Source organism: Gossypium hirsutum, chromosome D08 (assembly GCF_007990345.1).
Source record: "Gossypium hirsutum isolate 1008001.06 chromosome D08, Gossypium_hirsutum_v2.1, whole genome shotgun sequence".
NCBI lineage: Eukaryota > Viridiplantae > Streptophyta > Magnoliopsida > Malvales > Malvaceae > Gossypium > Gossypium hirsutum.
In genome coordinates this window covers 67,912,893-67,936,461 of record NC_053444.1, presented here as the reverse complement: position 1 = coordinate 67,936,461, position 23,569 = coordinate 67,912,893, and the positions used below count along the sequence as shown (strand labels likewise).

At 31.3% G+C, this 23,569-nt stretch overlaps 3 protein-coding genes and 1 non-coding gene across 6 annotated transcripts; 2 read left to right on the top strand and 2 right to left on the bottom strand.

Moving 5' to 3' along the window:
- The first annotated feature begins 3,565 nt into the window (after window positions 1-3,565).
- On the top strand, window positions 3,566-8,314 carry LOC107928260 (uncharacterized). Of its 3 annotated transcripts, XR_001692584.2 has the most exons (4): window positions 3,573-3,900; window positions 5,170-6,579; window positions 6,666-6,746; window positions 6,975-8,314. XR_001692584.2 is itself a non-coding variant. In XM_016859447.2 (3 exons), the coding sequence occupies exons 2-3, from the start codon at window positions 5,203-5,205 to the stop codon at window positions 6,687-6,689; spliced, it is 1,401 nt and encodes a 466-aa protein (XP_016714936.2). In that variant the 5' UTR covers window positions 3,566-3,900; window positions 5,170-5,202; the 3' UTR covers window positions 6,690-8,314. The 3 variants fall into 3 exon arrangements, 2 of the variants coding, with proteins under 2 accessions (XP_016714936.2, XP_016714937.2); XM_016859447.2 differs by having other exon boundaries at window positions 3,566-3,900; window positions 6,666-8,314; XM_016859448.2 differs by having other exon boundaries at window positions 3,574-3,900; window positions 5,281-6,579; window positions 6,666-8,314.
- On the top strand, window positions 7,978-8,173 carry LOC121220414 (U2 spliceosomal RNA). The gene has a single exon (XR_005917616.1). It is a non-coding gene; the product is annotated as a U2 spliceosomal RNA (small nuclear RNA).
- Window positions 8,315-11,678: 3,364 nt separating the features above from the next.
- Window positions 11,679-13,262, bottom strand: LOC107928291 (UDP-glucuronate 4-epimerase 1). Its single transcript, XM_016859482.2, has one exon. It carries the CDS (start codon window positions 13,050-13,052, stop codon window positions 11,760-11,762), a length of 1,293 nt encoding a protein of 430 aa, XP_016714971.2. The 5' UTR covers window positions 13,053-13,262; the 3' UTR covers window positions 11,679-11,759.
- Window positions 13,263-18,919: 5,657 nt separating this feature from the next.
- LOC107928323 (tetraspanin-15) lies at window positions 18,920-21,573 on the bottom strand. The gene is made up of 2 exons (XM_016859511.2): window positions 20,922-21,573; window positions 18,920-19,462 (listed from the first exon to the last, which is right to left on the bottom strand). The coding sequence occupies exons 1-2, from the start codon at window positions 21,513-21,515 to the stop codon at window positions 19,169-19,171; spliced, it is 888 nt and encodes a 295-aa protein (XP_016715000.1). The 5' UTR covers window positions 21,516-21,573; the 3' UTR covers window positions 18,920-19,168.
- Window positions 21,574-23,569: the final 1,996 nt, after the last annotated feature.

The following is a 23,569-nucleotide window of genomic DNA, read 5'->3' as shown; positions in this document are numbered from 1 at the left end:
GTCTAAGCAAGCAAAATAGGTCTTACATGTAATTATTGCAAATTTTCAATACAATAATTACACTTAAAGTCTTGTGTTTCGACTTTGAAGAAAGTCTAGGGGCACCATTTGATGTCTAAGCAACCAAAATCATAGTTGTTGAGAGCTTTACGATTGAAGAGATTTGGAGGGGTACGTATATTTCGGATAAAATTAAATTAATTAATTAATTAAATTAAATTAATTTGATTTAGGTTTTTATTTTTCTTCTCTTCAATAATTTAATTTTTGTTCATAAAACAACTTTAAACGTCATGAATTCAAGTATTTTTTTTTATCTCTGATGCTGACTGTTAGATTGACTTTGATATAAGGTATATTATTTTACTCATTGATTGGTATTGAACTACCGTACCAATCATCTAATCATTATTTGAAGCTCACTGGTAGGACTTTTTATTAAAAAAAAACTTAACAGACAAATGACTTAAAATGAAAATTTTTGAATAGTTCAGTGATTGTTTTGTAACTTTTTAAAGTTAAGTGACTAAAATATAAACTTACTAAAATTTTAATAACTTTAGGTATAGTTTATCCAATTAAAAAACAACAAAAACGAAAGCTCATAACTCAAAAAAAAAAGTTAGAAATTTCGATTAATTTGAGAACTGATCAAATCAATCCGTAACTCAAGAAGAAGATTGTATATACTAAGGTTTCAAGCCCAAACTTATTAAATGTCACGTCTTGAAAATAATTACACGATCAAGTTTTTATTTTTTTAAAAATAGTCCTACCTCAAAGAAATTAGATTAAAAATAAATTATAGAAGTTAATCCACAATAAAAATTATATAATAGTTAGCAGATCGTGACACTTAACATATCTTAAAATATTTATGTCAACTTATGAAATTTCGAGTGTCCATGTGAAACTCTCATGCTACATTTGCTAATTTCGTAGTTCTAAATTATTGGTCGGTCATAAATTTTATTGTTGTGTCTAATTCTGAAGTTGGTGCTTATATCTTGTAGAAATTGATAAATTAGTCCTTCTACTTTAACTTTCTAAAAATTGATTCTTGTAATTTATAAAAGAAGAAAAGAGAAGTTAATTAAATTGAGTGACACTGCTAATCACAGCCACTAAACCATTGCCCTTGGAAATCAATAGTGCAATAATTTCTATGCAATAAATTAACAAAAGTCAACAGTTTAATAATTTATACCAACAAATTAGTAAAACCAATAGTTTAATAAAGTACGATGATCAATTTTTAACAAATTAAAATAGAATGATTAATTTTTCAGTTTTTATAAAGTAGAAGGATGAAATTTACAATTAAACCTACTTAAATTTTTTCATAAACAAACTTCCTTTAAATAAATCGAAAAATGACAACGCATGAGATGGACAATAAGGCCCCAACTGATCAGGAAAACATAAAGGAGCTTCGCCCCTGCCCCAAATGGTAAATTGATCAATTTAACTCTTTAAAATGATAGTAAAATTTTAGTTTAGTCCCTTGAAATAATTTTTTACTTTGCCTCTAGCACATAGGCATAAAACACAGACTCTCGAGCTGAAAAAGAAAAACCCACCAAAGAGGAGAAGATATTAGTAAAACCATGACGAATGTTTTTAGAATCGAACTAATGATTGAACAGATTAAATTATTGATTTCTGTTCAATCAATTTAATCGTTTCAATTAAATAAATTATTAAAACATTATTTTAAGCATTAATTTAATTAATTCTCATGTACTTAATCTAATCTCGTATTTTAAATCGATATTCTATTCAATTTTCAATCTAACTATCCATCCATTTAATATAATTTTGAAAATAATGATCGCAACCTCTAATACAACGCAGGAGATGAATCAAAGCTGGTTCGGAAATTAAACACTGTCATGCAATTGTTTAATGACACCTAGACGTTATTACCGTGTGAGACTGGCAATGTACATATCAAATGAAATGGTCGGCGGCAAAGGCAAGACATGTGGACCTGCTTTTAGTAACCGTTAAGATAATGCTTTTAGAGGTTTTTTTAACTTCTAACGGACATTTTAATCATGAAAGGCTTCCAACAAATGTAATGATTAATTATAATTCACAATTTAATCATGATGTTCCACCCAATAAGACCAAATTCATATAAAAACAAAGACAATATTTTCGATTCTTCTCGTAAATTTAAATTTTAGTATGCATTTTTATTTTAAAAATTAATATTTTATTTTAAAAATTTTAAAATTTAGATTCAATTATTTATTGGGTTAAATTTAGATTTACTATATTGACATTTTTTTAGTTACACAAATCATTATTTCTTATTTCAAAATGTCATATTAATAAATTTAATAAAAAAATAGTGTTAACAATTAAATCTGATATTTGAAAAAGAAAAGAGATTAAATTCTTATAAATAAAATTACATGGATTAAATTCTAAAAGTACAAGGATTTATGATGTATTTTAACCTTAATTTAATTGATTGGATTAGTTGCACAAGTACAATTTCAATTACAATCATAATTAAGTATTATAGAGTGTAATCATACTAATATCTAGAGTCAAACTAGAATAGTTCTCTAGAGAACTCATATACGATGGAATATAAGTTAGAATAAATTTAGAAACAATTCACACATGTTTTACGCAATGTGGAGTCGATCCTAAGCATAAATCTCAAAACCTTAGCTTTTGCTAATAATGTTAATGCACCATTGACAAGCAATGTTTACAAAATCGAACTTAGAGCTGGTCAGTACATCCATCCAAAATAAGATAAAAAACTAATTGATTCATGAACCGATACAGATGGTTTGAACCAAGCAAAAAAAAAAACTTAAAATTTTTAAAAATTTATTTAATTTAAACCAGATGAATTAGTCAAACTAAAAATCGATAGCTCAATCGGTTCAACCACCAATCTATTTTCAAAAATATCATTGGAAACATTAAATTTAAATTTAACGTGAAATATTTTAAATATAAACGAATCAAAAGTGTAAATTGCTTTGAATCTAATGCATTTAAAGTTTTTTTTTTACACACAAATCTTTTACATATGATTTAGATTTCATTTCTTACAATAAATTTGTGACGATTTCGTTAATTAAATAAATATCTAAATTTAATTAACAAAATCTAACTTTAACACTTTTTTTAGTAATCACTTTTAAAACTTAAAATCCTAAATAATATGATATTTAGTGTATGAAATTGGCAAAAAAATTATAATTTGGTATTTAAAATTTTTTTTATTCACATTAGTCTGAAAATTTATCAATTCTTTTAATTTAATATATGAACTTATTCGGTAAAAATATAATGATGTGACACTTTGAAATATATTTTAAAAAACAGGTAATAATATAACACAATATCAATATGTCACGTTATCAAAATTTAATGGAATCTAAATTTAGGGACCAAATTGATAAAAACACCCAACTTTTGAGACTAATGTGAAGAAAGGTTTAAAGATAAAATAAAAATAATTAACAAATTTAGTGACTAAATATTGACTTATCCCTATTCATAATCACTATAAATTCACACCATTGTCTAAATCTCTGCTTTTTTGATGTTTCCGAAATTTATTCTTACGTTTTATTTTTAAACCTCCACTTTCCCAAGCAGTTTCCAAACACCAATTTTCTTTTCTCTTTCTCTCTCTCTGTTTCTCTCTTCTTTTTAAATGCAATGAAAAGCACAAGCCAAGCTTTCATATCTTATTTCTTGTTCGAGTTTCTTTAATGGAAAAGAAATAAAAGCTGAAACTTTGTAGAAAAATTCGGTGTTCGAATAGTGAGCTGTTTGAATTTCGGAATTGATCGCTTTTGTTCGTGTAAATCAAAGCCGGCTTCTCCGAGGATCAAACTTGTTTGTATTTTCTGCAAATTAAAAAAGGTACCTTTTGTTCGTTGAAGAACTTTTTAGATTGTGATTTGAATTTTGTTTTTGAATCTTTGGCGGTAAATATGTATTGCCTTTATGGTATCTGATTGCTTTAAATTTTCTCGGTAAAGTTCTTTTATTTTATTTTTTGTTCTTAAATTTTTCTCGGTAAAAGTTAAAGAATTAAGATCATAAAATTTAAATAGCGAAATGAACTTATTATCTAAATAAAATATATTAAAACTAGTGTTATATATTGAAAAAAAAGTGGTGAATATTATCTAAAGTTACTTCGAACAGCCTTTGAAAATTTTGGAAAAAGTAAATCCATTTTTAAGTCTAAATTGATGGGTTTGAATTATTTTATCAAATATTAATTCGAGGTAAAGTTTCAAATTTTATTTAAACAAAAATATAAATAATTATGGTAAAAAAATCGAAATGGGTTATTAATTTTGAGAAGAAAATTAAAATATAAATATATTGTATAAGCTAATTTTTTACCAACAATTAAATTCACTTTGATATTTATATATATATATATTTCATTTTAGTACTTAAACTTAATAATTAAGCAAGGTGAAACCAGGGGAATCCTGAAAAGCTTTTATAGAGAGAAACAAAATTAAATTATATATTTTTATGAGAGTTAAAATGTAAATTTATAATAATATTATTTTATAATTTCATATATTTTAAAGGAATTAAATGATAGAATTACCATTTTTGGAGTCAAGGCTATTGACTCCCCTTTCTACTATCTTGCAACTAGTCCATATTGGTATCCGATTTTAGACTCCGTAAAAGTGTGATAGGTCCATGTTTTGTATCCGATTTTAGACTTCGTAAAAGTGTGATATAATTTTAAAGTGTCACATTATCAAATTTTTGGGTTTAAATATCACGGTAGACCTAGTTATTAGTCCAGGTACCAAAATAACCCCCGCAAAAAGAGTTTACCAATGTGTACCTAATTGCAAAAGGTTAAGAATTAAATCAACCAAAAACCAAATGCTGCCAAGACTCCTGCAATTAGTTGCACAGCAAAGAAAAACTTGTCATCACTCAAATTTAAATTCCTAATTATGGTAATGTACTTTTTATTTGGTAGTTAAGTACATGTTTCTTTTATGGAAATAAAATAAATCATTGTTTTGCATTTTACTGTGTTTGATTTTTTATTTTATTTTGTCACTTTCTTGGAAAAAGTATTTTCCTTTGCATTTCAGATGAATATATAAAGAACCATTCATAATTTCCTGTGTGCTTAATATTCGTAAGGAAAAAAAGAATTAGAACCAACATTAATCCTCCATGGATGCAAGCTCTGCTGCACCATTGCCAACACAAGAAACTGATGTCACAGTTCTAAAAGACACCCTTCGTTCACAGCAACAGCTTCTTCAAAAGCTATATTCCGAGCTCGATGTCGAACGAGAATCCTCGGCGACTGCCACGAATGAAGCCTTGTCGATGATACTTCGCCTACAAGGTGAAAAGGCAGCAATGAAAATGGAAGCAAGTCAATACAAGAGGTTAGCTGAAGAGAAGATTGGTCACGCTGAAGAATCACTAGCAATACTTGAAGAACTTGTGTATCAAAAAGAAATGGAGATATCTTCACTTGAGTTCCAAATCCAATCTTATAGGTATAAACTTTTAAGCTTAGGGTATGATGATTTGAATGATCTCGAATCACAGTTTACAATGATTCAATCGACCGAGAAAACCGATGGATTCATTGGTGAAAAGGGTATTAAATCTACTGTTAAGAGACTTAGTTCTTTGCCTGCTAGTTTACCAATAGGTTTTGGTGCTAAAAAGAATAGTAATGACGGTGAAAACAATCTGGGACCGGTACAAGATTTGTGTTCGAGCGCGGATACAGGGAGTTCCGATATGGTAGTTTGTGGTTTAGGGTCAGAATCGAGGAGGAGTTCAGTGAATTCAACGACCGGGGACTTTAAATCTTATTTGGAACAAATCAGACTATTGGACGAAAAGGTGAAAGAGATTTCAGATTGTGAGCTAAAGAAAAATTCAGATGTCTCAAAATCTCATGAAGATTCATTAGAAAGGTCCATTTCGAGTACTGCTTGTTGCACTAGTATTGTTCATGATATCTTTGAAGTTACTGAAACCAGAGCGAAAAAGGAAAAATGTATCGGTAAGTCGGTTTTGGGAAGCGATGATCGGCTAACAAAACCGGATTTGATCATGGAAGATACTTTGGGATTGCCTGTGAAAGACGAGATTGATTGCATAAAGATGAATAACTTTTTAAGTGCAAAGCCTGAGAAAGTATCATGTAAACTAAGAGATGAATATGGAACTGAATGTGTAAAGGTTAATAAGGTCCTAAGTGTAAACCATGACAAAAGTTTATATAATAAACTGATAGATCATACAGATGCTGATTGCAAATCGGGTCTTATTTGCCGAGCTACTACCGATGTTACCGACTATCAGTCCAAGTTGAAACAACTTAGCCAGAGAGTTGAACAGCTTGAGAGTGGGAGAAACAATGCAAGGCATGATGAAATTGTAGAAGCAAGGGAAGAGGAATTGAATTTGTTGAAGGATGTAAGAGAACAGTTGAATTTAATACAATCCGAGATGCAAAATTGGAGACCAAAGAAACTGGAACTGGCCTCTCGTTCGGCCGAGGTGGATTTAGTTCCTCTTACAGAGGTATGTTTTGTGATTGCCCTTTTCTTTTTATCACTCTCTAGCATCCATAAGTATTTGATAATGTGACCAATTTTTGTGCAAAACAGGCAATGCTGTACTTTTGGCTGTAATTCAAGCATTTGATGTTGGAATCAATATATACAAGCACCAGTATAAATCAAGGCATGGTGAGCTAAAAATGGTGCACATATACTGTATATCTTTTGATTTGCCTGTTAGAGTTTGTGATTAAAAATAGATAGTTTTGCATATAAAATGAACTTTGATTCAAAAATTGCTTTTTGGTTGAGCTTTTTCATATATGTATTTTCATACAGGCAAATATGAGTCCGGTTTCTCGATGAAAGAAAAACCGAGGAAATTACCTAACTTTATCTTATTCTTGTGTTACTCAGACTCGGATGTGAGGTTGGACATGATTGACGCCCTTTGATTTTTTTTTTACCTGTTTCGGGTTTCGATATTATCAGATCAAAATAGCCTTTGAACCATTTGAATCCCAACTTGTGGATGGCTTGGCTTATGTTGCCTGGCAGATTGTCATATGTGAACTGAAGCAAGCAGCACAGTTAGCTTTGCATGTTAACGCATTTCATGTTGTAAACCTGGAAAATGTTTTCAACTTGGACCAAACCGGAAGTGTTCGGCCCAAATCGGCTCTGCACCCTATGGTGGCCTAAACCCCCTCTCAAAATCACCCCATGGGATATGTTTTTTGTGTTCCCACGTGGTCTAATTCATTTCCACTTCAACATAGATAATAAAACTAATGATGTTTGCCATTGCTGCTTCCCTGGTGTGACTTACCATTGCAAATTGCAGTGTTTTGGATCCATCGAAATTGCAGCTTAAACCACAAATTTTCTTGTTGAATTATCTTGTTCATAATGTTGAATTTTGTTGATATAAGGTTCGAGTTTGGAGATTGGAGGACTGTTCATCTTCGGAGGGTGGAGAATCGTAAAATCGAGTGGTCTTGGGAATATGATGAGAAAAGAGAGAAGATGGGTCCTTAAGAATGTATATAAACCAGCTTTTGGTGAGGCCTGTAATACCCTATTTGGGGATCATCGAGAATCCATCTTTCTCCTCTCTTGTTTTAACTATACTTCCAAGATCACTCTTCACCTTCCAAAAGTGAACTGTCCACAAACCTCTAAACCCGAACTTTGCATCAACAAATTTATTATATTTTTACCTCAACCACAATTTTTACATTTCATTGATGGTGCCTTGATTCTTGAATCAAAGTCCCAAGTGGCCCGTATTCAGTAAGGGTTTCAGTCTTTTATTCGAGGCCTTTATAGTTGGCTTAACTAGAAATCCCACATCAGGAAGCTAACATGAGAATAGGCGAGAAGCTGGCTTTAAATAGAGCGAACCATGACGAGACTAAGCATACCTTTCTCGGCCTTTTGGCTAAGATCAAGTGTAGTATCTGTTCTTATCAGTTTAATATCTGATACGTGGGCCAATGGTCCACACGATATTAAATTTATTTTTTAAGGGGGAGGGTCCATCACAGTAGCTTGCTACTGGGGCTCTCAAGCGTAGCCCAAGTGTTGCACTATTGTTCGGGCCTTGCGCACCCCAACCAATCCAGTTTTTAAGTATTCGTTAATTTGTATTTGATAATTCGGTCTGGACTTAAATAGATTATGTGTATTTTGAACCTGATGGACTTGTAATAGTAATTCGGTTTTTTCCATTATCAATTTTGAACTAAATTTCGATTATGGCGTTAGTTTATTCGATCATCAATAATTAATATTTTTATGAGTTTATTATTATTTATTTAATTATTATTGGTTTATCGAATCGATTAAATTAATTAGTGATTTAAATTATTTACGGTTCAATTTTACTCTGAGATTACAACATATCATCTAATTTTTTTTAATTTTTCAAGTAATAACGTAGTACAATCTCAAAATGCAAACATCATCAAACTTTTAGATTTTTCAAGTTTAGAGATCAAAATGAAAGTTTCAAATGGACCAAAAAAAGTACTGGTACCGAAGTGAACGTGTTTGTCAAGTTTAAGTGCCAATATAGATATACTTGTCAAGTTCAGGAGTCAAAAGTTACATTATATTCTTTTTTTTCACAGTCAGTAATAGAATAGACTTAAATAAATCACGATTTTCAACTTAGGAGGTTAAAGTAAATAAAAAAAAAAATTCAAAAACCAATGTAGATCTATTTGTCAAATTTAAGGGCCAACAGTTACATTATCTCAGAAACTAATCCTATAAATTTCATTTTTATTTGGAACTTATCTATATTTCTAAAGAACAATGTTTTTTCTTTTCCAATATCTAAAAAACTATGTTTACTGTATATATTTTATAATTTTTTAGATTTTATTAGAGGGTTAAATTTATTATGATTAATTGTTGTTAGCTATTCATTTTTGAAATTAATATGAATTAAGTTACTTTAAATTTTTTTTGAGATATCAATTTACTGAGATTAAAATTGAGAGGGAACAAATAAATTTTTTTACCAAAAAAATATATATAACAAATGCCAAAAAGAAAACCCTTGAAGTTATAAGTGAGAAGGACGGATTTTGACCCCTCAAGACATTGTGATCCGTGTTAGGACTTTCCATCGTGACTTTCGAGTCCATAACCTTTTGTTAGCTCCGTTGCTTCCTAGTAGACCAAAAGTGGCTCATTAGGAGCCTCCTTGTGAGGGGCACTTGAAGATCAACATCAATGTCGTGTGGAGTGGTGATGAGAGGAGTGCAGTTTGTGGTGCCATTGTTAGTGCCTCGGAAGGGTTTGTGTGTGCGAGCTTTGCGCACTAGTTAGGCCCCCTTCCGCTGAAGCCTTAACCATTGTTGGTTTTCTTAAGAAAGCTTGCGAGTTGGACTATAGCCAAATTATCATTTAGTCGGATTACTTATTTATTGTGAACAAAATTACTAGTGTTTGTTTGAATTTTTTTTGTTTTTGGTCGTGTTGCCAAGGGGATATTTTTGTATGTGACTGTTTTACTTATTTATCTTTTCATTTTGCCCATCGATCAGCCAATGGTGTTGGAGGGAGATGATAAATTATGCTTTGGTTTGAACTATTCGGATTTCATCCACAGGCTTATTTTGAATAACTTTGCAATATCATATTTTTTGGATTAATTTATATTTTCCTTTCAAAACTATGCAAATATTTTGTTCCAATATATACGTACATTGCCTTTGTCTCTTTTTTTTTTATCTTTATTGTAAAAAAAAAAAGAATTTGTGACCCAAAAACAACTCGATTTCATTACCTCACGAGTCTAATTGAGCTTTAATGTTAGTGTGTAGAAAAAAAAGATAAATTTTAATACTTGATTCGAACAACTAGCGAAATTGTTTGAGCTATTCATTTTATTATATTATTTATATTTTAAAATCATAATTTTACTCTTATTATATATTTTAACATTTAAGATATAGTTTACGTATTTAAATTAAATTTTATAAATAATTTATATTAATTACTTAAAAATTTTAAATTTTATATTTCATAAACTAAAGTACTATTAATGAGCTACAATAAATTATTTTCTAACAATTTTATTGAAGTATCATAATACTAACGAATTTGAAAATAATTTAAACACATATTTTCTATTTTATAACATTATATCTAAAATGAACATTTTATATTTTTAAAAGCGTTTTTCGACACTTAATTAAACTTTTTAAAAATGTTATTATGGCATTTTTCAAAAGTATTTTGAAAAGCAATGCTGAATTAGCTTTCAATGACTCATTTCCTTTTAGAACACAATTCCTTAACATTATTAGTTATATATAGAAGATAAATCAATGTTTAGTCCTTAAATTTGATAATTTTTTATATTGAGTCCTTGAATTTTTTTGGTTAACATTAATTTTGAAATTTGACAGTTTTTCTCGATTTGGTACTTGAATTTGAATTTTGTGAAAATATAATGATGTCGCACTATGAGACCGTGTAATATAGTCACTTTTAAAAAAACATAATAATTTCTTTATAGCTTCTAATATTTTTTTGATTTTATATATATTTTAAAATTTCAAGTAATAATGTGACACAATCTCAGAGTACCATATCATCTCTCTTGAACAGAGATGACAACGAGGTAGGGTGAGACGATTTCTTGCCGACCCCAAACCGCCTTGAAATTCTACTACCATAACCTGAACCTAACTTGACCTCAATTTAAAAGAAATTTAATCCAATCTAAATGTGGTCCGAAAAAATTAATGTTATACATGAATCCATCCGGTCTAACGAAAACAGATATCCTTTTATGTTTCAGTTTCAACATAGATATTTGGAAGATAAACTTAGGAGATTATATTAGATTCTTCTTGGTTTTTTTTCTTAATTATTATTTTGAGAATCAAGTTGGCTTTTAGTTTTGGTTTTAGAGGAAAATAATTAGATTAAAAGATAAAGCTACAAATTTTGGAGCTAATTTCTTCCTTGAATTTAAATTTAGAGATTAAATTGAAAAAAATGTTAAATTTTAAAATTAATTTTAACAAAAAAAATTCAAGGATCTAGTTGCGAATAGTTTCCAAGCTCAAAACTAATTATTGTTTTATCCTTGTATATATACACATAATGTAGTATATATTTTTTGATATAATACCTAAATTACTCATAAATTTCCTCACTTATAAATCGAACGATAACACATGCTTAAATGTGCTTGAACCCATATCTTCTTTATTGTTACAGCAACAACTACGTCAATGCCCTAAAGCTCAATCAATAATTTAATATGTATCTTAAAATTATAATTTGATTTAAAAAAGAAATAAAATCCTATTGCATTAAAATTAAAACATTATTATTATTTTTTCAAAGTGTACTATACCTAATATGGTTTTTGTCCTATGTATTTTAATTTAGTTACTTTGATTTTGTGTAATTTTATACATTAAATGTTAATTTGATTCACTAACATAATTATTGATATAACATCATATTACGTAAAAATATTGCATACATATATAATTATATTTATTTAAAATAAAAATAATTTAAGAAAATATCTTTAAACTTTACTTACAAAAGAAGAAAAAAAACATAATTTCATTTTTTTCCCTAAAAAAACTCTCATTTTTTTTCCTTTTGAACTGGTTTTTCTTTTTAAAAAAGAAAACCCTAAATTATAAAAAAAAAGTAAAAAAAAAATTACCAAACATCTTTACGATTATAACCATAATAAGATAAATACCATCTAACAAATTTTTTCAACCCGGTTTGCAAATCGGTTGTCGGTTTATACCCGAATTCTCTTCGGGCCAAACTAATATTCGCATGTGTGTACGGAACGTCGCCGTTTCCAGGCATTTCCATAATCTTCCTTTTCGCTTTAACCCTCAAATGTTTCTCCAGTATATTCACCAACGTCGGAACCTTAACCGGCGTCGTATTACCCAAATTAAAATTCCTATACGGTGCGGGTCCCCGTTTTTTACCACCCGACCCGGTACTTCTCCCGGATGTATCCAACGATCCTAAACAACCTTTCACGATATCATCAATATATGTAAAATCTCGTGCTAAATCCGCTTTGTTTTTCCCACGATATATCGTGATTGTTTTCCCTTGTAATATATTTCTCGTGAACGAGAAATACGCCATATCGGGTCTTCCCCATGGACCATAAACAGTAAAGAATCTTAACCCGGTTATTGCTAAACCGTAAATATGGTTATAAGTATGGGTAATTTCTTCACCGGCTTTTTTGGTGGCGGCGTATAAGCTAGCCGGCTGGTCAGTCCGGTCTAATTCGGAGAAAGGAACTTTATCGTTTAAGCCGTAAACGGAGCTGGAAGAAGCCCAAACGATAGCCGGCTGGGGATTAGCCGACTTACAAGTTTCAAGAAGGGTAACGAGACCGGCTATATTACTATGAACGTAAGAGCTAGGATTTTCCATGGCGTACCTTACACCGGCTTGAGCCGCTAAATGCATAACTTGAGTAAAAGCCACCAAGTCGAAAAGCTTAGCCATCAGCTTAACGTCGTTTAAGTCACCTTCAACGACTAAAATGGCTTGGCTATGTAACAATGATTGCCTTGCTTTCTTCAACGAAGGGTCATAATAGTTATTAAAATTATCAAGCCCAACGACGCCGTCGCCGCGTTTTTTCAAAGCGAGTGAAACATGGGAACCGATGAAACCGGCGGCGCCGGTCACCAGTACCGACATTCCACCGGGACGATTAGTTTTAGCGGAGTTACGGATTTGTTTCTCCCATTGGATTCCACCCCATGAAGCGGTGAAATACCGGTTACCGGAATCGACGAAGCTTTGGAAACTTAAATACGACGCCGTTAAAGCGATTAAGAAAAGTGCCCATATAAACATGGTGCTGGTTGAAGCGAAACAACGGTGGAATTGACGGTTAATATTATGGCCTCTATCGATTTTAAATTTCCCTGGTGTCGATGGGAACAGTTCATCTTCCAGGGACGGCATTCTTTCTCTTAATTCCTAACTTTCTTTTTTGGAATTACAAGATGAAGAGAGAGAAAAAAAGGGGTTTGCTTAAATGATCACGTAAATGAAAATTTGAGGGAAAATAAATAATGGGTGTGAAGGAAAAAAATGAGAGGCGAGGTTTAAATTTTTTTTTCATGAACCTATCAATAAAGGGAAGGGGGAAAGGTGAGGAAAGGGGGAGGGTAATGGTTGGTTACCCTCAAAGTAGTGACATGTATTGACGTCCAACGCCTTTAAGGGGTTGCTTTTGGTTTTTAGCTCCAACTCTCCATTAGGTTAAAATTGGCACAAAATTTGTTTTTGTTTTTAAATAGAAATAATGTTAAAAATTAAGGGTAAATTGCATCTAAGGTTATAAAAGTATTAGTATGTTTACGTTTTGATCACTCAACTTCAAAAAGTTATAAAATAGTCAATGAATTATTCGAATGTTTTCATTATTGAATAATTCAGACTTTTTTTTTATCTAAGTCACTGGGATGCTTAATTTTCTTTTTAAAAGTTTAGTTAGTGAGCTTTGAGCGACAATTCAACAATGGGTTTGGTGACTCAGTACACATTGATGAGTAGGAGAACTTATCATAGATACAAGTCGTTTTGACGTTTAGTGTTGGACATTAGAGAAGAAAGTTGTTTGGATTTTGGTTTGTAGATTTGTGACATTCGAAGCTATTTCATGAAAAGATTAAACTGTAGAAGAGAAGATGAAAGAGAGTTTTTGATTGATGTAGGCGGTGCGAATAAAGAAGTCCATACAACAATAATTTTAATAGTCCAGTGATTAAATAAAAACTTTCAAATAGTTCAACGACCATTTTGTAATTTTTTGAAGTTAAATACCCAAAACATAAACTTATTAATAGTTTAATGACCTTGAGTGCCGTTTAAATAGAAATTAAATAAAATTTAAAATTGTATTATATAAATAATAATTCAAGCGGTTGAAAATGAATAATTTTTTAATTATATTATATTATTTATATTTGTTAGGTATTAAAAATAATTAAAAATGATATACATTTAGTTGATTAAATTAATTAAATCGATTATGAATTTTAATAACTCACCATCAAAACCATTTTAATTGAAACCAAAACCAGTTTAACTGAGAAAAAACTGATTAATTGAAATCAGTTTAACTGAATGACTACCAACTTATGTTCTCCCTTATCAATGGTTGGATTTTAAAGTTTAAGGATGAAAATAGAATTTAACCTAAAGTTTAAGGCCACTCTGTGAATAAGTTATGAGTTATTAGGTGAGCTACTAGTTGTACTTTTTGTTGAGGAGTTCTTTCGGAGAAATTTTTGAAGTGTCATCTGTTATAAATTGATGGATCATTGTTGGTATTTTACTTAAGGAAATGTAAACATTAATGCTTGGTAGAGTTTGAACCCATGTCTACGTTACCCTGGTTCTACTTGACGAGGAACTCCCGCTCTATTAAACTCGTTGCCTCTTCAAGCAGCCTCAAGCACTTGGGCTCTCAACAAAGTTGGGAGAGAAAACCCCGACTGAGGATACTATTGATCTGTTGAGGGATCTTCCATTAACTCCCGACGAATGACACTTTGAATATTTTTTAAAATGAAACAACTTCCATTTAACACTTTTATTAATTTTATATTTATTATAAATAAATTAAATTTTTATATAGTGCCATTTTCATTCATCACATATCATCAACACCAATGAATTACATTCCTATATTCCTATTTTAGTTGTGTTATTTATTTTTAAACCTCATTTTAGAAGTGGTCCTCAAGTAGACAATAAAACTCTTAACCACAAACTTGATGCTATCTTTATACAATTGATGCACCATATAATTAAATTGGATAAATTATTCCATGCTCCTCAACCATATATTATAATTTGATGTCATGTTTCTACTACTTATTAAGTTGGCCCTAGCAATGTTCATCTCCAATGTTACCTAGAATCAATATCTCATCTTCAAAATCTTAATGATTATGGTATTAAAACGGAGCAAGTTAGTTTTATTTAAGTTAGGTGAAATCAAATTTGGGTCGAGTTTAGAAAAGTATTAGGAGTATTGAAACTCATTAATACTATGTTTGATTCAGTTTGAAATGAAGGTAAGTAAAACTCAATTCGACTCGTAAAATCGAAAAACTTGAATTTTGAGTTATTCAATTTTTCAAATAAAATCAAATAAGTAAATTGAATTTTCAAGTTTGAGTCAAGTTGAATTTTTACTACTCGAATGAACTAAAAAAAACAATATATACCACTGAGTTCTTTCTAATTTTGAAAATAAAAAAATTAGTCTCTCTTGAAAAAATTACAAAAATTCAAAATAATCTTCAAAAATTTAAAAAATTATATAAATAATGTTAAATTATTCTTTTTACCATAATGATAAATTTTAATTTGACATATCTATTTTTTTTAATTTAACTCAAACAAATTTATGATCAACTTGCTCAATTATCATTCGACTTAACTCGATTTGATTTTTTTTTTAAATTGAGTTAGAATGGTAAAATAAAACTCAACTCAATTAACTCGAAATTTTTTCTCTCGATTCCAACGCACACCACTAACTTGAAATGTGGGTACAATTTTTTATTTAAATCCACACATAGATTTACATAAAAAGATTTATAAATATGTATAATGTAAGTAAACTTGTTCAAGGGTTAGGTTACCTATCCAAGCCCAAATACTTTCTTGAGAGCACTTTTTGGGGAAAATGTTATTTATAAGTTATAAATAATATCATACTTAGGTCCGATACCAATCAAATGTAACACCCCGAACCCGAGACCGTCACCGGAGTCGAACACGAGGTGTTAACAGACTTTAAACCACTTATAAAAAAATTTCCCAGACACTGCCAATCTGCATACTAGTCGCTTTAAAAATCATATCTTGAGTTCAGAAACTCGGAATCCAGTTCCGTAAATTTTCCCTGAAACTAGACTCATATGCCCATCTACATATTTTTTTCTAGAATTTTTGGTTGGGCCAATTAGTACAGTTTATTAGTCAAAGTCTCCCACGTTACAGGGATCGACTACACTGACCTTTGCGCATTACGACTTGGATATCTCCCTGTACAGGGCTTCAATACTGATGTCGTTTGTTTCTATAGAAACTAAACTCAAAGAGGAATCTATACATATATGGCATGACTCCTAATTATCTCCGGTTAATTTATAATGAATTTCCAAAGTCGAAACAGGGAATCCAGAAACCGTTCTGGCCCTGTCTTACGAGAACCTGAATATATCTTAACATACTGTCCATATGATCTTTTCGTTACTTTCCTATGAAAATAGATTCATCAAGGTTCGTTTACATAATTTATTCACTATTTAATTCCCTTCCTACTATTTTTAGTGATTTTCCAAATCTACATCACTGCTGCTGTCAGCATCTGCCTTTAAGGTAGACTTTACCTATTTCATAGTTTCCATGATTCAACTAGCCCTTTTAGCATAAATAGCACAAATTATGATAGTGATTAACCATTCCCATGGCCAATCCTTGTTAAGCATATCCACACCTCTCAATAACCATATCCATACCAAATGATTATAACATTATACTCAAACATATATAAGCCATTTTCGCATGGCTATCCAAAATTATACAAGTCCAAAGGGTCCATGACCCCAACAAAAAGGGTAGTCCTATACATGCCATTTCGAAGTTCAACCAAAATTGTACCAAAAGGGGGGGGCTTTGATAGTGTGGGCGACTTCGACTTCAAAATCCCGAGTCCGATAGCTGGAGAACCAAAATCTATAAAACAGAGAATCAAGGAGACGGAGTAAGCAATTTATGCTTAGTAAGTTTTGAGCAAGGGATTCCAGCACAACAAAAGTATAGCATTCATGTAGCTAAACGGATAATTTCATATGCACAATTTTTCAATATCATACTTACTTCACATTACCAACCCTTTTATTCATACACAAAGATCAACTTAGCCAAAGGCCGGTAGCTCATTTATCAACTGAGCGAATACTTATTTGTAAGGGCTCAACTAATTCAAAGCACATACGAAACATACCTCAATGTTGGGATGTTTCAAGCGTATTAACTGAAATTTTTACAGCAAGATCATTCATTCCCAAATCACGTACCTTCGAAATTTAACCGGATATAGCTACTCGTTCAAATGCCTTCGGGACATAGCCCGGTTATAGTAACTCGCACAAATGCCTTCGGGACTTAACCCGGATTTAGTAACTCGCACAAATGCCTTTGGGCTTAGCCCGGAATTAGTATCTCGCACAAATGCCTTCGGATCTTAGTCCGGATATGGTCACTTAGCACAAAGCCTTCGGGACTTAGCCCGGACATCATTCAAATAACCATGCACATTTAACAATAAATCATGCTCTTTGTGTGTGGCTATTGAGCCGAAATTGCAAGAATGATACTAGACTCATATGTCCATCTACATATTTTTTTCTAGAATTTTTGGTTGGGCCAATTAGTACAGTTTATTAGTCAAAGTCTCCCATGTTACAGGGATCGACTACACTGACCTTTGCGCATTACGACTTGGATATCTCCCTGTACAGGGCTTCAATACTGATGTCGTTTGTTTCTATAGAAACTAGACTCAAAGAGGAATCTATACATATATGGCATGACTCCTAATTATCTCCGGTTAATTTATAATGAATTTCCAAAGTCGAAACAGGGAATCCAGAAACCGTTCTGGCCCTGTCTTACGAGAACCTGAATATCTCTTAACATACTGTCCATATGATCGTTTCGTTACTTTCCTATGAAAATAGATTCATCAAGGTTCGTTTACATAATTTATTCACTATTTAATTCCCTTCCTACTATTTTTAGTGATTTTCCAAATCTACATCACTGCTGCTGTCAGCATCTGCCTTTAAGGTAGACTTTACCTATTTCATAGTTTCCATGATTCAACTAGCCCTTTTAGCATAAATAGCACAAATTATGATAGTGATTAACCATTCCCATGGCCAATCCTTGTTAAGCATATCCACACCTCTCAATACCCATATCCATACCAAATGATTATAACATTATACTCAAACATATATAAGCCATTTTCGCATGGCTATCCAAAATTATACAAGTCCAAAGAGTCCATGACCCCCAACAAAAAGGGTAGTCCTATACATGCCATTTCGAAGTTCAACCAAAATTGTACCAATCTCCTTCCTAAGGCCGAATATGCATGTCTATGTTGGGGCCGATTGCAACACTTAATACATTCTACAAGTATGGTCACTTGTATTGACTAAACACCATTTTGTTTCAAGTTCAAAACTTGGCTAATACACACATATATACACTAGTAAAGCATCCTCTCCCTTTCCATCAATTTAACACATGCATTATTCATTAATATACAAAAATTATATTCGGCCTTAGCACACAACTTGCTAGCCTATTCTTCTTCATCTAGCAACTAATGCACATATGTGCTCATTCGTTAGACTCTACTTCATCTAACAACAACCATATTTTTCCCTTCTAATTCCTACCATGGCCGAATGCATCACAACACCATACCATTTCAATTTTTGGTCATGGTTAAACAAAGAACTTAATGTCTCACTCAAAAATGCTAAAAAGAAGATTCAAAAATCATCAATCCACCATCACATGCATCATTAACAAGCTTCATATTTAGCATGCAATGGCATTAACACAAAATCCACCTAGGCCGAATATCATTCCCATGACATAGCAAAGATTTGAACCATGGGCTAATTAGAACTCAAGCTAGCAACTAAAAACATGCATGAATCGGTTTAAACCCTACCTAGTTCGACTCATAAACACTTTTAAACGTAAATATAATTTATAAGTTATAAATCTTAGACAAAACATTAAATACCATTTAACCTGAAATGATACATCGAAATACACCAAAACGACACGAATCGTACTAGAACAAAAACATGACTACTCTCCTCTTAGACGTCTAGGGTCTAGCAATTAAAACAAGTTATTTAACCAAACGAAACCCTAAGGATTAAATAGCAAAAAACAAAAGAAAAAGGGCTATAACCAAAAATACCAAAGAATTGAACTTTTTCATGCATCTCTCGCTCACTGCGCTACCATCATGTACAGTGGATCTCCCACATGGTAGCCAAGAACAGAGCCATATGACAAGCAATGAGAAACACCGCCATGGAAACCAAGAACACCCCAAGTTTGGACCATTTGCTTTTCAATGCCTTGACGTAACCTTGTTTACAGCTTTGGCAATCGTAACACAATACGTCCCTGTCGTTCTTCCATGCATTACAGTCGGCGTTTACCGACGGATCGGTTTCCGGTGTATCGTCTTTTTCCCAGAAAGTGGCGTTTACGTACCGCATGTGGCACTCTTCTGGTGGTGTGCAACATCCGGACTTAAAAAAAAAGGGCACATAACTACATAATTAGTAATTTGCCACCAAAAAAAAAGGGTTAAAGTGAAATTATGATTTTTATCTCTATCATACTCAAAATTGGGAGTTATTCCCTTGATCATATACAGATGAGGTGGTCGTGTTTTAGAACGGTTCACTCTATTGGGCAAAGAGTCGTTCAATGGCCAGAGGTAGGTACGTATAGGAGGAAAAATTAGGTATTTTGGGTTACTTTAGCCCTCTGATTGAGGTTTCAATTTATATATACGAGTATTCCTAGATGCCACATCTCGTTTTGTGGTTGGAGCATTGGCAAACAAGTGGACTATACTAATTAGTCTTGGTAGGGTGGTGCTATCAGCGAGTGGGATCAGCTTGATGTGGACGGATTGTTGGGATTTGTTGGGTGAGGTGTTCGCTCGAACGATGAGTCACCACTAAGAGTTCTAATGAGAAGAGTTAAGACAAGGTATCCATGACGTATTTGGTGGTAATTAAGGGGTAACATTCCTGTACTTCAATTCGGCATAATTTGATATGTTAAATGTTGATGTGGACTTTTTCCTTAACCTCAATAAAAAACTGATGCCAACCTAAAGAGTTAGAAGCTGGTTTATGAAAAAAAAGAATTAGTGTTTAACTAGAATAGTTATTCGTATTAATTATTTGAATTAAATTGAGTGATCGTGTAATTCAAGTATAATGACTACATTCTAAATTTAAACATGCAAGAATGGCAAAATTATAATTTGATTTAAGGATGAGTTAAAAAAAATACATGTCTTATTTTAAACAGGAATAAATAGCGGTGTTAACTATTTGGATTGGCTAATAATATTATAAAGTAGAGGGATCAAGTTATGTTAAATTAAAGTGTAATGACTAAATTTTAAATTTAAAAATAGTAGCAGATCAAAATCATAATTTGACCTAAAGATGAGTACAACAACGTTTTTAAGAAAATGTCCTTGTTACTAATTTAACTAAAAGAATTAATTAGTGATATTACTAATTAACTATTTGGACTAACTAAGTTATAAAATAGAGAGATCAAATTATGTCAAATTATGTGGAACGAATTAGGGATGTAATTAAGTGGAGTCAGATTCGAATACTAGCAAGCTCGAGCTTGAGCTCGATTAAACTTGTTTAGCTATTTTACATACTAAATTAAGCTTGATTAAGCTCATATGTATCTAAGCTCAAGTTCGACTCCATGATTAAGTTTAGGGTTGATAATATATATTGAGGTTAATAATGTAATCTAGCAATGTAAAATATATATTGAAAATGAAATCCTCGATAAGTTCGAGCCTAGTATTACTAATCTTGAATTTGGTTCGATCGATAGCTTCAGCTACTTAAGCATGAGCTCGAGCTCGACTTGATAGTTATCAAATTGTTTTCAAGTCGAACTCAACCAAGATGCAAATAGCGGTGTGATGATATGCTAATGTACCTCGACGTATGATAATTTCTTCTTATTGAAATCACTCGGCTTCAACGGCATCGACGAAGCAGCCAAATCTTGACACACATGAACATCATAAATACACCCTTTAAGATTATTCCAAAGCCCATCATCGTCAACCTTCATCTTAAACCACAACGGCGTCGCCGGTACCCTCCTCGATTCCAAACTGTTAGAACCAAGCAATGCCAATCCAACAGTAAACATCAACGTCAACGGCACCGTCACAACAATAATCGCCACCATCGGCCACCGTGCCCGTAGAAACAACAACGCCCCGTTACAAACCAAGAACACTAAAATCAACCCAACACTGATCCCAATCTGTAACCTCGGCAACTTAAACAACCACTCACAGTCATAACTTTTCATATACAGCAACCAAGTGACAGAAGCAAGGATCGGAAGTGAAAACACAAAGGATACCAATGATAATATCCCTGTAACATGTTTCACTTTGAGGTCTTTGAACATGTTCTTCTTTGAACCTTTGTCTTGTTTGGTTTGGGTGTTGTTTTCGGGGTCGGGTGTTGGTTCAGTTTCTGCTGGTGGTGGTGGTGTGATGTTAGGTTCATCCGCCATTGAAGTGAGAAAGTAGAGCTTCAGTTAGTGCTATAGACTGTGTGTGTTCAAGTGAAGGGGAAAGTATCTAGGGATGGATTTTATGCAGTACTTTTGGGGATAAGGGGGCTTGTGTGTCATGGTTTTTACCAGGTCTTGTTCTTTGAACGTGCTTAGCGTACGGGTTATCGTTGGAGAGATTGAGAGATTGTAGGGAAAGGTTATGAATCTGTTTCCTTTGAAATTCATACAAATTTGTATATAATTTACATAATTTTGTAATGTTTATGCAATTAATATTTGGTTAAAATGTTTGATCTGAGTCCTTGTAATCTTCATTTTTTGCTATTTAATCCTTTCATTCAAGGAATTTAGCTCCTCTACCTTTCAAATTTAAAAATACAAGTTCAATTGTTAATACCGTTAAAATTTTGTAATGTTTATGAGATTAAAATTTGCTTAAAATGTGTTCCAAGCCCTTGTACTCTTCATTTTTTACTATTTAGTCCTTTTACTTTTATTTCAAGAATTTAGTCTATTTATTTTTCAGATTTAAAAATATAAATTCAATTGTTAACCCTGTTAAAGGTTTCCTATTGAAATTTAAGTTCATAGCAATATCATTTTCTGTTAAATGGCTTTGAATTGAGTATGTTTTTTTATTTCAAATTCAAAAAAAAGTTCTAATAGAAATAACAATTAACCCTAAATTTTGAGATTTGGAAAATGGATGGACTAAGATTTTAAAGTTAAAACTAGAGAAACTAAATTCCAAATGTAGAAAAAGTACAGGGACTAAAAAAAAGCATATTTTAACCTTAATATTTTTCATATGATTATCGTATTTTATGTTTTATTTGCCTATATAAGCTATATTGCATATTGAGTTTTAAGTAAATTAAATGTGTATATCAATTTGTTCAGTATGATAAAAAAAAGTAGGTTTTATTGTGAAATCCTCCCTCTAGTTTATAAAAATTGAAAAATTAATATTTCTATTTTAATTTTTTAGAATTTGGTTCTCGTACTTTTATAAAACTAACAAGTTAAGTTTAATTAGGTGACATTGATAAACTTTATCGTGAAATCATTGATTTATACGCAAGGAATTAGTAAAAATCAACAGTTCAATAATTTATATGCAATAAATTAACAAAAATTATTAGTTCAATTTCACGTTTTGGTTAATAACTTGACTAACTTCTTACTTCTTAGTTTTAGTAATGTACGGAAGTCGGATTTTAATAAATTAAATTATGAAGATTAGTTTCTCAAATTTTCTAAATTAGAAGGATGAAATTTAGAATTATACCAATAAAAATATTGAAATTTTTTAAAATATTAATGATATATATTTTTGAAAATATATAAAATTAATTTAATTTTACATTATATTCCTCCTTAATAATTATACTAATCATATGAAATGGAAGACATATTCTTTGTGGAGTGTTCTCCTTTTTATTAGTGTGATTTTTACTATTTTATAAGTGATTACTTTATGAAATTATACACATATACAAAAATAAGTTAAAATATAAAATATATCTAATTTTATTTTATATTTAAATAATTTTCAGTTAAACAAGGTATTGTTGAAACCGTAATTACAAATAATATAATATTTAAATAATTAAAACTAAAACTAATCAATACAATCCAACTCATAACTAGAATAAATTCGGATAGAGCTTAAATTTTGTAGAACTTAAATTGAAATATATTCGGATGGAACCAATACATGTTTTACATAGGATAAAAATTTAAACACAGAGATTTTAAGATTTTCAAAACTTCAACCTTGACAAAGCCAAAACTCGATTAAAATGATTCTTTCTACAAGGAGAGTGAATAGGGGGTGCCTAGCAATTAATTTAGGACCTAATATCAATGTGAGTGAACAGGTTGGGCAATTTTTTCGATTATGGATTCAATTTTGTTGGTTATTCCGATCGGTAATCAATTTTTTAATTTTCAAATCAACCCGACCAAAAAAACCAACATAGTGTTTTTAATTATTTAAAATATATTTAGAATTTATAATATATCAAATAATTATATATTATTAAAGCCCA